The sequence below is a fragment of the Cnephaeus nilssonii genome (genome assembly GCF_951640355.1).
Source record: "Cnephaeus nilssonii genome assembly, chromosome: 17".
Classification (NCBI taxonomy): domain Eukaryota; kingdom Metazoa; phylum Chordata; class Mammalia; order Chiroptera; family Vespertilionidae; genus Cnephaeus; species Cnephaeus nilssonii.
This window is the reverse complement of record NC_137088.1, coordinates 55,470,746-55,484,915: the sequence shown is the minus strand read 5'-3', so window position 1 is coordinate 55,484,915 and position 14,170 is coordinate 55,470,746. Positions and strand designations below refer to the sequence as shown.

General features: G+C 52.5%; 1 protein-coding gene across 5 annotated transcripts in view; it reads left to right on the top strand.

Annotated features, from left to right (window-relative positions):
* FRMD4B (FERM domain containing 4B) overlaps positions 1 to 14,170 on the top strand; it is a 336,244-nt gene that overhangs the window by 216,838 nt on the left and 105,236 nt on the right. For all 5 annotated transcript variants that reach the window (XM_079795693.1, XM_079795691.1, XM_079795692.1 and 2 more), the window contains one exon: positions 5,926 to 6,018. In XM_079795693.1, coding sequence (XP_079651819.1) covers positions 5,926 to 6,018 — 93 coding nt within the window. The remainder of the gene's footprint in view (positions 1 to 5,925; positions 6,019 to 14,170) is intronic.

The following is a 14,170-nucleotide window of genomic DNA, read 5'->3' as shown; positions in this document are numbered from 1 at the left end:
TGCCCTGAGCTGTCTGGCAGCAAGCAATCATCCTATTCAGGCTTGGGGGAAGTGACCTTTAGCCACTCCAACAGGTGATTACATATGTGACTCAGCCCTTGTTGAGCCCCCAAGTTTCATCAACCTTTTGATGAAACTCTTGTAATTATGACATGCTGGAATCGGCTCCCGGCAATCTTGGCCCGGTGACGTCACATCTCTGACACTCCGGTTTCCTCGTCTGCACAATGAGCGTATTAATAGTGCGTGTACAATAAGGACTGTGAGGCACATACACCAGGCCACTAGTCTTCTGTCCCCTGTTGAGTCAGCGGGGAACGTGCAGGCCCACGAAAGGGAGCCGCGTGGGAGCAGGCAGGTGTTCAGAGGAGGCTGGAGGAGACTGGGTGGGGATCCCGTGGCCGGACACGGAAGTCAGCCCTGGCAGGGCAGGTGGACTTCAGAGGGGAGAGGAGAGGACAGCCCGGGGCAGAGTCACTCCGCGGGCAGTGCTGAACATGGTGCATTTCCCCAGGGGGAGACAAGGACAGGGGGAGCCCCGCATCATGAGGCAGGTAGTGGGAGAGGGACCCCTCGGCCACGGAAGGGTGTTGCGTAGGGGAGTGACGTGATTTGGGACTGTGGGGGTCACACGCTCCCCAGGCTGCACGCCCCGGTGGCCGGAAGAGCAGGCCCTGCAGGACCTCCTGGGGAAGCTCGGAGCCCAGGGGGCTGAGCAGACAGCCGTAAGTCAGGTGCTCCTTCCCAAAGCAAAGGGATGGATGATGACTTCCCCTAGAGACGGGCCCTGCCTGCTCCTGCCTGGGGTTTGTTTCTGCCTAACGGGGTTGCAGTGGCAGGTGCCCCCTCCCAGAGCCTGGCTCCCCAGTCTGCTTGGAAAGTGACCGGTGGGGAAGGCGCCGCCTGGCTGTCTATTTGGGAAGAAGGGTGAGCGGGCTGTCTGCGGGGAGGGCGCTGGCCGTCCGCCTTCTGGGACGGGTCTGGAGAACTGCTGCTGTCTGAGGGTGTCTCCCTGGGATGTCTTGGTCACAGGCCGAGTCCTTTGTGTCTGGTGGGTATTTTAGGAAAGTGTTTTCCGCCCCTTCCCGCCCACGTCAGCCGCAGGCGGACCCTCCCAGGCGGGTGCCCTGCCTCTGCCGCCGGGAAGCGGGGCGCAGCGGCCGGGCGGCCAGGCTCCCCGGGAGGCCGGGCAGAGGGGCGCTGTCAGCAAACCAGCTGGTGCGCCGGCCTCCTCCCCGGGCGAGAGGAGAAGTGGGGCCTGGAGCTGCGCAGTCCCGGGGTAACAGCAGTGAGGGGGCCAGCCACCCCGAGCCTGAGGGCGGCGTGGGGCTCCTGAGACCCCGGTCCGGCCCGGCGGGGCATGTGCAGGGCGCGCCTGTGACCGCCAGGGGGCAGCCGCGGCCTTCCTGACAGCTCCCTCCGTTCACAGGCTCTGACTTCCTGGCCCGGTGCCTGCATCGCCTTCCCTTGCTGGGAAAGGATTTTCGGATACTTTCTTTATGCAGACAGAGCACACGGGTTTTACCGCGCAGCTTTGACTTCTGATCATCATCCCACCTGACAGGCCTTTGGCCGTGCAGTTCTAGCCCAAAGGGAAGCCGGCCCGGGGGGCCTGCGGGTGACAGGGGCGTGCAGAGCCAGAAGTCTTTCTGAGGAAGTGGCTCCATCTGCTACGTCTGCTCTTCGCTGATAGAACTTGAGAAAAGCGGGTTATAAGCTTTTGGAGCTCATGTTAGCCTCGAAGACTATAAAATAGCATGTTAGCTTTGCATATCTCAGTGAAAGGGTGATGTGTAAAGTTCACTTTTTTAAATGTATTTTTATTGATTTCAGAGAGGAAGGGAGAGGGAGAGAGAGAAACATCCGTGATGAGAGAGAATCATCAATCGGCTGCCTCCTGCTCGCCCCCTACTGGGGATCAAGCCTGCAACCCAGGCATGCACCCTTGACTGGAATCGAACCCAGGACCCTTCAGTCCACAGGCCAACACTCTATTCACTGATCAAAACCAGCTAGGGCTAAAGTTCACTTCCTATTCTGAGTTTATCCTGTTGGTGAGATTATGGATGGATTTTTTAAATCTAATTTCTAATTTATCCTTTAGAAAATTACCTTATATTAAATTTACATGAATATCTTCTTATTAAAACATTTAATATCATAGTTGAAGCCATTCTCTTTTGATTGTAGCAATGTGTTTTATATCTTTCCAGAATTATATCCAAGAAGTTTCATCCATATATAATAGTGTTTTGAGAGTGCTTCTGTGGTTAATATAATTGATTTATTCATTCTTGGACATCATTTCATGCAAGTTCATATAAATATACATTATGCCTTTTTTGTTTGTTAATCCTCACTGGAGGATTTTTTCCCATTGATATTTTTAGAGAGAGTGGAAGGAAGGGAGAGAGAGAGAAACATTGATGTGAGAGAAACACATCGACTGGTTGCCTCCCGCACACGCCCCATTGGACCAGATATCAAACCTGAAACCCAGCTACATGCTCTTGATCGGGGATCAAACCTGCGACCCTCTGGCATGAGGGCTGATGCTCTAACCACGTAGAAACACCAGCCAGGACTACATTATGCTTTTTAATGATGCCACATCTTTCCTATGTAAAAGCACAAAAGACAATTCAAAAGGAGTCTCCTTTTCACAAGAAAACTTTTGAGATCTGATACTATACAGTGTTTTATGTATTTTACAACACATTTGAACACCTCTGAAATTGGGATATATCTTTAATTTAGTGCCATCCCAAACGTGATAAAATACAGTGTAAGAAACCCTTAACTGCCGGTTCTCTATCTTTGTATTATCTTTACATACAACACTAGTACTTCTAAAAACCTTCCCTGGATCACTTATATCAGTTTATCTTCATAATATTCCTCCAAGGAAAACTAGGAACAGTTATCAGAAGCCTTATTTTATAATTATAGAAACAAAAATATTTTTCTCACTGTTAAAACTAGTAAATGACAGAGATCAAGCCAAAAGTTATTACAAAAGCTGACTCATTTTCCCTGTGTGGAAAGTCCTGGGTTGAAATCCCAGCTCTGCCACTTTCCTTGCCGAGTTACTGTTAATTAGAACATCCAGTCACACAAAGTTCCTGCCTGGCTGGCGCAGAGCAGCTGCCCAATAAAGAGCAGCTATTGTTATTAATATTAGTATTATTTATGTCCACTTTTCCTCTCTATGTATAATAAATACAGCTTAGAGTTTCGGATTTTTAAAAATTGTTTACTCAATACCAGAATAAGTTGGACAATGTCTTCTGGCCCATTATAGATTTGATTGTGTTATCATTTGACACCCATCACTATCAGCACGTTCTGAAGTTTGGTGTCAGCAAGCAAAACGGAGCCTGAGCCCTCTTGGAACTTACAGCCCAAAGCGGAGCGACGGGTCAGACAGCCCTGAGAAAGCCGCAGAAGCGGTCCTGAGCCAGGGTGGCAGGCCGGCCTTGCTCGGAGGGCAAAGGTCGGGAAGAGCTAATTATACCCATAAACTTGGCGAGGCCCTTGAGTAAATAAACAAATATTCTCAAGGGCGGGAGAAAAGTAGGTTTACAACTGTGAGTACTCGAAACACAGGGTTTGTTCTTGTTTATTATTTAGTATTTATTGTATTATTTCCATGTGAACACTGTAAACCTTTTGCCCACCCTGTATCTGCTTAAATATTAGAAGGCTCATTTAGACTTTCATACAGAAGCAGCACCCAGAGCATAGTCACCCTGTAGATGTAAAAAGTGACAGTAGCCCCGGCTGGTGTTGCTCAGTGGTTTGGGCACCATCTCCATGCCCCAAAAGGTGCTGTTTCGGTCCCCCATCTGGGCACATGCCCAGGTTGTAGGCTCAATCCCTGGTTGGGGCACGTGCAAGAGGCAGCCAATCAATGTTGCACTCTCACATCAATGTTTCCTCTCTCTCCTGCTCCCTTCCTCTCTCTCTAAAAATCAATTTTTAAAAATTTTTTAAAGTAAAGCTATAGTTTAGTTGTCTGTCTGATTTCATTAAATGATCAAGTTTTCCCCTTCATGACTATCTAAAATATTTCAGATTCTATAATTAATAAGAATTTAAAGATTAATATATTTAATGTCACCTGGTGTTATTTCTTGCTTATCTTCTCAGAGGATATACACAGGCATGCCTATATGGATATCTGGGTTTTAATTTTAAAAATGGTGATTTACTGTGCTCCCTGCCTTTTCATTTAACATCATATCTTGGATATTGTTCAAAATGAGTTTGTAAAGATGGTATCAATCTTTTGTATGGCTGCATTGTATTTTATCATTCAGATTAAGTTCATGTGAAATAATATCCTGTTAAGCATTCCGGTTGTTTCGAGCTTTGTCACTGTTACAAACGACACTACAGGGAGTGACTGTATGTGCAGACCATGTTCCACTTGTCACTGTTACAAACAACACTACAGGGAGTGACTGTATATGCAGACCATGTTCCACTTGTCACTGTTACAAACAACACTACAGGGAGTGACTGTATGTGCAGACCGTGTTCCATTTGTCACTGTTACAAACAACACTACAGGGAGTGACTGTATGTGCAGACCATATTCCACTTGTCACTGTTACAAACAACACTACAGGGAGTGACTGTATGTGCAGACTGTGTTCCACTTGTCACTGTTACAAACAACACTACAGGGAGTGACTGTATGTGCAGACCGTGTTCCACTGGTCACTGTTACAAACAACGCTCAGGGAGTGACTGTATGTGCAGACAGTGTTCCACTGGTCACTGTTACAAACAACGCTATAGTGAGTTACCGTATGTGCAGACCGTGTTCCACTGGTCACTGTTACAAACAACACTACAGGGAGTGACTGTATGTGCAGACCGTGTTCCACTGGTCACTGTTACAAACAACGCTCAGGGAGTGACTGTATGTGCAGACCGTGTTCCACTTGTCACTGTTACAAACAATGCTCAGGGAGTGACTGTATGTGCAGACCATGTTCCACTGGTCACTGTTACAAACAACACTACAGGGAGTGACTGTACATGCAGACCGTGTTCCACTGGTCACTGTTACAAACAACACTACAGGGAGTGACTGTATGTGCAGACCGTGTTCCACTGGTCACTGTTACAAACAACACTACAGGAGTGACTGTACATGCAGACCGTGTTCCACTGGTCACTGTTACAAACAACGCTCAGGGAGTGACTGTATGTGCAGACCGTGTTCCACTGGTCACTGTTACAAACAACACTCCAGGAGTGACTGTACATGCAGACCGTGTTCCACTGGTCACTGTTACAAACAACGCTCAGGGAGTGACTGTATGTGCAGACCATGTTCCACTGGTCACTGTTACAAACAACACTACAGGGAGTGACTGTACATGCAGACCGTGTTCCACTGGTCACTGTTACAAACAACACTACAGGGAGTGACTGTATGTGCAGACCGTGTTCCACTGGTCACTGTTACAAACAACACTACAGGAGTGACTGTACATGCAGACCGTGTTCCACTGGTCACTGTTACAAACAACGCTCAGGGAGTGACTGTATGTGCAGACCGTGTTCCACTGGTCACTGTTACAAACAACACTCCAGGAGTGACTGTATATGCAGACCGTGTTCCACTTGTCACTGTTACAAACGACGCTATAGGCAGTGACTGTATGTACAGACGTGTTCCACACGTGCAAGCTCACCTGCACAAGCTCCTGGGAGTGGAGATGCTGACTCAGGGAGGTGCTTCTCTCCTTTGGGGGGAATTGCTGAAACGCCCTCACTGCTGGGTGCACCAGGGGAGATACCTGCCGTCAGCGTCTGGGAGCGGCGGCTTCTCCACGGCTTTGCCAGCGCAGTGGGTTCCCGAGCCTTGCTCTGGTTTCCTGTTTACCCCTTTGTCTTTGCCTTGCTCTACAGAGGTCAGCAGAACTGGCTGCAGTTAGATCACCGGGTTCTTGACCATGATTTGCCCAAGAAACCAGGCCCAGCCATTTTGCACTTTGCAGTGAGGTATGTATCCACAGACTCACCTGGCACTCCACCTCCCGTCAAAAACAGAACAAATGCTGGTAACCAGAGACCGAGAATTAAAAAGCATCTACCGAAACAGGACTGTATGAAACATTACTCGTCTGGGGCCACGTTACCCTAAGTGCTGGGTAGGACAGTTTTCTTTGAAAATGAAGGATAGAATCACCTCCCTTTACTACTTGAAGCCCCTTGGATCAATTTAAAGCTAGAAAAACATAGGTGGTGCATTTTAATCCCTAAACCTGTTTCTGATTTAACGTACTTTAGGACTTTTTATATTTGAAATATGACAAACATTTATTATTACATTTCTGTGTAAGTGTTTTCTAGAGACTGTGGAAATAATTGAATGTATATAATGTCACGCCTTTAATTTGAACAGAAGACAAAATGCAAACCAGTGCTCACTGAGAGAATGGTCTTAACAGCGGGGAAACTTCAACTGAGCTTGCAGGCCGGCGACTGCTGGGGACGCCGCGCCCTGGCCTGTCCGCTCGGTGTGGGCACGTCGCGCAGTCACGGGTGGGGCTCCGTTATTTCTTCCTGAAGTGGGTGCATTCACTAAGTCAATGACTTCCTAAAACCAGCCCAGGAGGCAGTATTTTTTCACATTAGTTATTCACATCACCCTGGCTGGGTAGTTCAGTTGGTTAGAGTGTCACCCCAATACACCAAGGTGTTTGGTTTGATCCCCGGTCAGGGCACATACAAGAATCAACCAAAGAAGGCATAAATAAATGGAACAAGTCGATGTCCCTCTCTCTCTCTCCCTCCCCACCTGTCTCTCTCTCTCCCCCCACCCCAACCTCCACTCTCTATAAAAAAAAAAATCAATAAATATATTTTTAATTATTCACACTCTAAAATAAATCAAATGCTATGAACAGTCGCACCCTTGCTCTGCACCTAGCTTAAGAAATAAAACATTATTAATTTTGCTGAAAGCCCCTCTCCCCACTTTCCTGAATTTGATGATAAATTTTATTTTTCTGGTCTGAAACCAAACATGATAAAACAAGCTAAGACAGTAGATTTACCATAAATCTAAATATGTTTTCATAAGTCTATACCAACCTGAAAGATGTTCTTTTAGTCTGAGCTCATGTTCTTTTTTGGATCTTGAAATACGTTTTGTTTTATGACATGGTAGTGGAAGCTCCTTACTCTTCCTGTGGGGGTTTATACTATGACTAGAGGCCCGGTGCACAAAAATCGTGCACGGGGGCGGGGGAGGGGTCCCTCAGCCCGGCCTGCACCCTCTCACAGTCGGGGGATGTCCAACTGCCGGCTTAGGCCTGCTCTCCGGGGAGCGGGCCTAAGCCGGCAGTTGGACATCCTTAGCGCTGCCGTGGAGGCGGGAGAGGCTCCTGCCACCAAAGCTGCGCTCGCCAGCAGTGAGCCCGGCTCAGGGCTTCTGGCTGAGTGGCGCTCCCCCTGTGGGAGCGCACTGACCATCAGGGGGCAGCTTCTGCGTTGAGCGTCTGCTCCCTGGTGGTCAGTGTGCGTCATAGCAACTGATCATTCCACCATTCGGTCTATTTGCATATTGCCTTTTATTATATAGGACTAGTAGCCCATTTGCAGGAAGAATCCTGCAAGCGGCCGCTGCGGCGGAGTGTGCTGCCGCTGCCACCGCCGCTGCCATTGTGGCCGCTGCGCCTGCACCCGTGCGCCGCTGCCACCCGCCGCACTCTGCCCCGCTCCGCCCCGCCCGGGCTTTCCCTCTGGCAGCCACCTTGCTTTCCGCTTTTCCTTCCTCTTCCTTCTAAGTTGTCTTCAGTCTTCATTCCTCCCTCCCTCGGCGTATGCAAATTAACCGCCATCTTTGTTGGGTAATTTGCATACTCACCCTGATTGGTTGGTGGGCGTGGCTTTGGCTGGTGGGAGTGGCTCGGGCGTAGCGAAGGTGTGGTCAATTTGCATATTACTATTTTATTAGGTAGGATTACCTGGCAAAATTTCATTGATTTCCACACTTTTTTCTTCAACTTCAATGTATTCCATGAAATCCAAAAGTGTGGTAATAATATGTCCTCCCTTTTTTTAAGGATCTTTTCATATATGAATTGATGGTGATTGTAGATGGTACCTACTCTTTAGTCAGTAAACAAAGTGTTGACAATTCCCAATCTGTTTCTTACTTTCCACTCTGAAGTCTGTTTTAGAATTTTTTCCTTTTTACCCCTCCCCGCCGGAAGGGGCAGCACGCTGGAGGTCTGGCCAGGAGCGTCGCTGGCATGGAGCAGTGCACAGCAATTCTAAAGGAAAACATGGGCTTTTCTTGGAAGGAGAGTGACGTGAGTGCTTCTGTCCATGGAAATGGAGAAAAAGACAAACAAGCCAGCAAGCAACGGGGGATGCAGATTAGCAATTAAGCAGGGGCCAGAGACATTTTAATCTGCATTATGTAGGGAAAATGGCTCAACGTATATCAGGTTTTTACAAAGAATTATATTATCCTGGTAAACATTTCAAACTACATGAAAGCACCAAGGGAAAAGTAAAAATTACTCCCCTGCCCCTTTGCAGGCTTATACCTTTACCCCGACCCCCAGTTCTCTCCCCTTCTTAGAGAAAAGTAAGGGTGACAGCTGTTGGTGACTTCATTTTTACTTGGGGATCTTTCATTGGGTATAAACCTGTTGATCTTCCATAACTGAGCTCCCAGCCGAGTGAGCGCTGCGGCTACAGGCCCCCCAACTCAGCTGCAGGCCCCCCGCCTCAGCTGCAGGCCCCCCGACTCAGCTGCAGGCCCCCCCCCGACTCAGCTGCAGGCCCCCCAGCTCAGCTGCAGGCCCCCCGGCTCAGCTGCAGGCCCCCCGGCTCAGCTGCAGGCCCCCCTTCCCCCCACTCCAGCTCACGGAGGTCATCTGCCCTCATCTTCAGAGAACGCAGCAAGTGCCACACCTCTGGTACGGGCTTGTGTTCTAGCTCTTTGACAGCTAATTCTTGGTCTGGTTTTGGTCTCAAAATACCAGGGGGGGAACCCGTCTCCCCTTCGTGCCTCATTCATACAGCCGCCCTATCTTTGGGGAGCGGGTTCCTGAGCTGCCGGAGCTCAGCGCTTCCTTCGTGTTATCTCCAGGCGCCCACAGTCGCTGGGCAAGACTTTCCCCAACTACTCCCTGCTTACCATCCTTATCAAGTCTTTAATGACTCACCCAATGCTTCCTCCCAACAGAACAGTGAGGTCATAATAGTCTTACTTATTATTCCAATTAAGTACTTATTGCTACTTCAATTTAATTAAAGAAATGATCAAGCAAAACACACGCCAGTTAATAGAGCTGACCCAGGTCAAGGGGAACAAAGTTCTAGGAGGTCTTACCAACTAGGTGGCTGTCACCCAGTGAAGTTGCTGCCTTCGAGGCCTCGGCCTCCTCTTTGGAGAGTAATTGCTGGGGATACGCACACCCCCGTGGGAACAGCACCGTCCCTCTCGGTGCCTGTGTTTACCAAACATTCGCCGAAGGACGGACCCACAGCAGGGTTTGGCTCTGGTGCAGCCTCTGGAAACGGGAGGCCCTGGTGAGAGTAAGGTCACGGCCTCTCCCGTCAGCCAGCCCCGTGCGCGCACTGACCTGGCCACCGAGTGGCTGATGCGCAAGGAGACTGGACACATCAATGCCAACGGGGAGGAGGGGTTCCGCAAGCTCTGGCATTTTCAGCGTGAACCATTGCTCACGTTAGTAAGAGATTAGATGGAAAGTGCCTTGCATTTCAGAGCTCCTGCAAGGGCGGGGCACACCGGAATCCTCCTGGAAGCGATTCCAAGACTCAGTCACACCCTCCACCCCAAGGCCCAGACCCACCACGTCCTTGGCCCAGATTCTGGGGCAGTGCCTGCAGGTGGTGAACATGGTCTGGGGCAGGTCGGTTGTGAGAAGTAAAGAGAGATCCGGAGATACCAAATGCTTTTGCAAAGTATTATGCAAATGTGATAAAATAGCACTTTCTTTCATTGTAGCATCTGTGAAAAGGGAAACTACCCTACAGACTTGCTCTCCAGAACTTTCCTCTCTACTGAAATGCAGCATTAACCCGGGACCAGGCCCTGGCTAACTGCTGTCTCAGGGATTCCTGAGCTAAGCACTGGGGTCCTGCAGACGTGGGAGGTCTGACCGGGCTGCCAGCCCAGGGTGCAGGGAGCGGCTCAGAAACACGCGCTGCTTCTGCGTGGGGGAAAGAAACAGTTAAGATGGGCACTCGTTCCCCCTTTACTAAACCACCGTCTCCTCTTCAGTTACACGGTCTCAGCGGCGTGTGCTCAATACCCGCAGGAGACCGTCATAACGCCCACCATTCATGTACCAAGTCTCTACTGCCTGAGTCCCCATCCCGGGCGCGGGGGGGACTTCTCCAGCAGGCCTGCTATCTGCTGCTGTAAATCAGCTTCCCAAACACATGGGCCTCTCTGGTAATGCAGCCCAGATGTGAGCGTTTGAAAAGCTTGGCACTGAGTGAGCAAGCATTTAAATAGGAGACTAGGGACTTGGCGTGACCTCATGGGGAAAGCTCCCCACCCCCCACCCCGCTCCTGCCACCCACCCGGGGAGGGCAAGCGGAGGTAGCTTGGGTTGGTACCACCCAGCCGCACACAAAGCCAAAAGCTGGGCATCCTCCACCCCATTCTTCTGAGTACGTCCTGCTGTTTGTTCCTCTTTCTGGTCTTTCCTCTCTCCGCCCTCTTCCCTTCTCTTTCCGAGCCACCTTGGCCCGCCCTCGGGCTACAGAGGTGCCCTAATCAGAGACCACTGTGGCCTGAGACGTCCCAGTTAGTGGGAGCTCTGGGGGGAGGGGGGCGGGGAGCTATCTTTCTGTCAAAGGAGCTGCGCACAGCGTCTTTGAAGGATGGTTGGGAGCCTTTTCAGCGCCCCCCGCCTGGTTCTGGAACATCAGGCCTTCTAGGAAGAGTTTAACCCAAGGAGGCATCGTGACCAAGCCTGTGGGTCCCCATCATCTGGCCTAAAGTTTCTTTTGTCAAGCCTCACCCAAGGGTATTTCCCATTGGTTTTTAGAGTGGAAGGGGGCAGGGGGGGGGGGGGGGTGGCGAGACAGAGAAAGAGACACCGCTGTGAGAGAGACACACTGATTGGTTGCCTCCTGCGCATGCCCCGGCCAGGGCTCTTGACTGGAATGGAACCCGGGACCCTTCAGCCTGCGAACAGATGCTCTATCCACTGAGCCAAACCGGCTAGGGCAGCCTAATTTTTTAAGAGAACAAATACATGGAATACAATCCAACAGATGAAGACCCTGGAGAATACGGAAGGCGCTCCCAGTGCCCCAGGGAAGCGGAGCAGAACCAGCACCTTGCACGCAGGACTGCACTCACGGAGCCGGACGGAGAGGGGCGATGTTAGCAGTGCCAGTCTCGGGCTAGGAGGGTGGTGGGAACGGCTTCCCGTTCCCTTTGCTTGTCTATCTGTTTTTCCTACCATGAACACACTACTTGAGCCATTTTTCATGCCGGTGTGAGGAGTGACAGAGGAAGAGACGTTAAAGTGTGTGACGGGACAGCAGGAGGATTTGAAAGCGATCCGGAGAGGTCATCTGCAGGAAGAAGAGGACAGGAAAAGCTGCCCGTCGTGAAGGAATGTGACTAAACCCAGAGAAATTAGCCAGTCCCGCTGCAGGCTCCGCAGAGGCTGGCCGGGGCCTGTGGTCAGCCAGAGCTGCCGCCCACCACGCCCCCTGCAGGGGGGTCGCCCGAGCCCCAAGCGTGTCAGCTGCCTATCGACCCGCCTTAGGGGCACTTCCCGTTAGTTAGCAGCCTCCGTCTTCGAGGACCCAAACTCCTCACTCTTAGGAGAGTTCCAGAAAGACAACGAGGCCTTCAGAACTCGAGCTCAATCCTGACTCCAGATTCTCCCAGGACTGTATTGTCCAGTGAGCTCCCCATCAGGCATCGATGGCGGCATCGCCGTCCCCTGTCTCCTGTCCTCAGGGTGACATCAGAAGAGCGAAGGAAAGAATTGGGGTTCGGAAGCAGGAAAAAGCCCTGCGCAGGAGGGAGCGCCTGGTCTTCAGCACAGGGTTTGTGGACAGCAACAGCTGACCTCCCGGCCGGCTGGCGTCCCTGCAGAACCACCTGGGCCAAGACTTTCGCAGCATCCCGTCCTCCACCCCGGAGGCCCGGAGCACCCTCCCAAGCAGGACAGAGAGTCACACAGTGTGGCCACGTGCCCCACCCAGCGGGGAGACCAAGCCAGCCCCGGCCCGGCCCTTCCTCCCTGTGGGGCTCTCGGCCCCGTGGCCTGTTTCCTGGGGCTGGCGCTGGTGGTGGGCCGGGGGGTCGGGGTGGGCCTGGGGGTCGGGCTTAGGGTTGGCATGTAAGGGGACCTCAGTAAACGCTACTTTGTTTAGGGTATAATAACCGAGACCGCCTCCCCCACACGGTCAGTGGGTGAAACATCCGTAAGGGGACCCACTTGGGGTGTCAGGACTGTCTGGCGTGGGGCTGACCCATTCACCTTGCACTGGGGGTGGGGGACTCATTGTTCACCTTCACTCGCCGGCCCGCCCTTCCCTCCCCCTCCAGCTTCCTCTCCTTCCTGCCCCTCCCTGCCTCCCTCTGCACCCAGGAGCAGGCTGGTTTGCCTTTGGAAGGGAAGGAGCAAGCGCTTGGAATCACCTGTGACCCTGACCCTTCACCGGGGCCCCCTCCTCCGGGGCAGGTCACAGCCGGGCGCCTCCCTGGGGCCTGCAGCCCTTCCCGGCGCCCGCAGGGTCCCTGTGAGCAGGAGCAGGGCAGGCCTGCCCCCGGAGGCCCTTCTCCTGGCTGTGCCTGGAAACGCGGACGCGGGGAAGTTTCTGGCAGGGATCCCGAGGCTGTGCTCCTCCCAAGGATGAAAGAAAACCGGTGGGATCCCACCAGCGCCGCTTAGCAGCCCGGAGACAGCGGCACAGGCTCCATTACTCCGCTCTCGGCAGCATCAGGGACGGAGGCCGCTGCAGGCCTTCACCAGCCATGGCCGAGGCCTCCCTGCGCCCGGTGGGTCAGGGTCTCACCGAAACCCACCTGCGCGGGCGGCCGCGGGGGTGGGGGGGGGGGGTGGGGGGCTGCGAGTACCCGCAGGGACTGAACGACACCCGGAATGAGGCGTTTCATTTCACCCTCATGGATGCTGGTCGCAAACTCAACATGGTTCAGAATGCCAGTTCACCTCCTGTCTGAGATGCCACTCAGACGTGGCGAAGCCTGGCACACAAAGAAAATACGCTCATGGGGAAGGAACAGCGTAACTGGTCAGAAACGCGGTGTTTCGCACTTTTTTCCTGGTCTGTGTTATATGGGTACTTCCGTAGCATTTTGCTTCCTTGAAAAAAAGAGCTTAGGAAATTTCCATTCTTGTTTTTATAACGTTTTAAAGAAATTCCCAGCTAAGCCCACCCCTCTGTTCCAGTCCCTCGGGAGAGAGAATGCAGCAAGCTCATCTCCAGCTCCCGCCTCGGCCACACGGCGGCATCGCTGTGGACACCGGACGGCTGTCCTCCTGCGGGAGCTGGTGAGGAAGGCGAGGCCCTGAGAGGCCAAGCTGCTGGCCCAGGCCTGAGGCCCATCAGGGCTGGGGCAGGGGTTCAAATCAGTGTCTCCTCACGTCCATGGTGCTGACTGACCCTGACGGAAATGTCGGCCCCCACGTGTCAGACCGGAGTGGGCCGCCGTGCCAATGACCAGGGTGCGGCCGTGCCACGCAGGTGTTGTCCTCTGGCTAGCGGGTCTGCCTCCCCTCCACGCATCGCTGCCACGCCACAGAGGTGGGTGCTCTGTTATCACTGAGGAGTGGTTAGGTGAGCACCTGTCCCATCAGAAAAGGGGGCGCGTGCTAATGGAGGAGCATGACAAGCAGAGACAGAACCTCCCCAAGCACAGGCTCTTCTCAAGAAATGACCCTTGTTCCGCTGCATGCGACTTGTCTCCAGAACACGTTCCCATCCCGGCCAGAAGCCTGGGTGTGCTGAGACTGAAATTCACCCGGGCTTCCCGGCACAGAGCCCCGTGGGAGCCCACGGCCCGTGGGGCGGAAACAGAATCCTGCCAAACGGCGGGAACAAGGCTTCACTCCTGTGTGGGACGCCCGTTCCCTCGGCGAAGAGGCCCCAGAGCTCGTTCCCAGCCCCTGGTGGG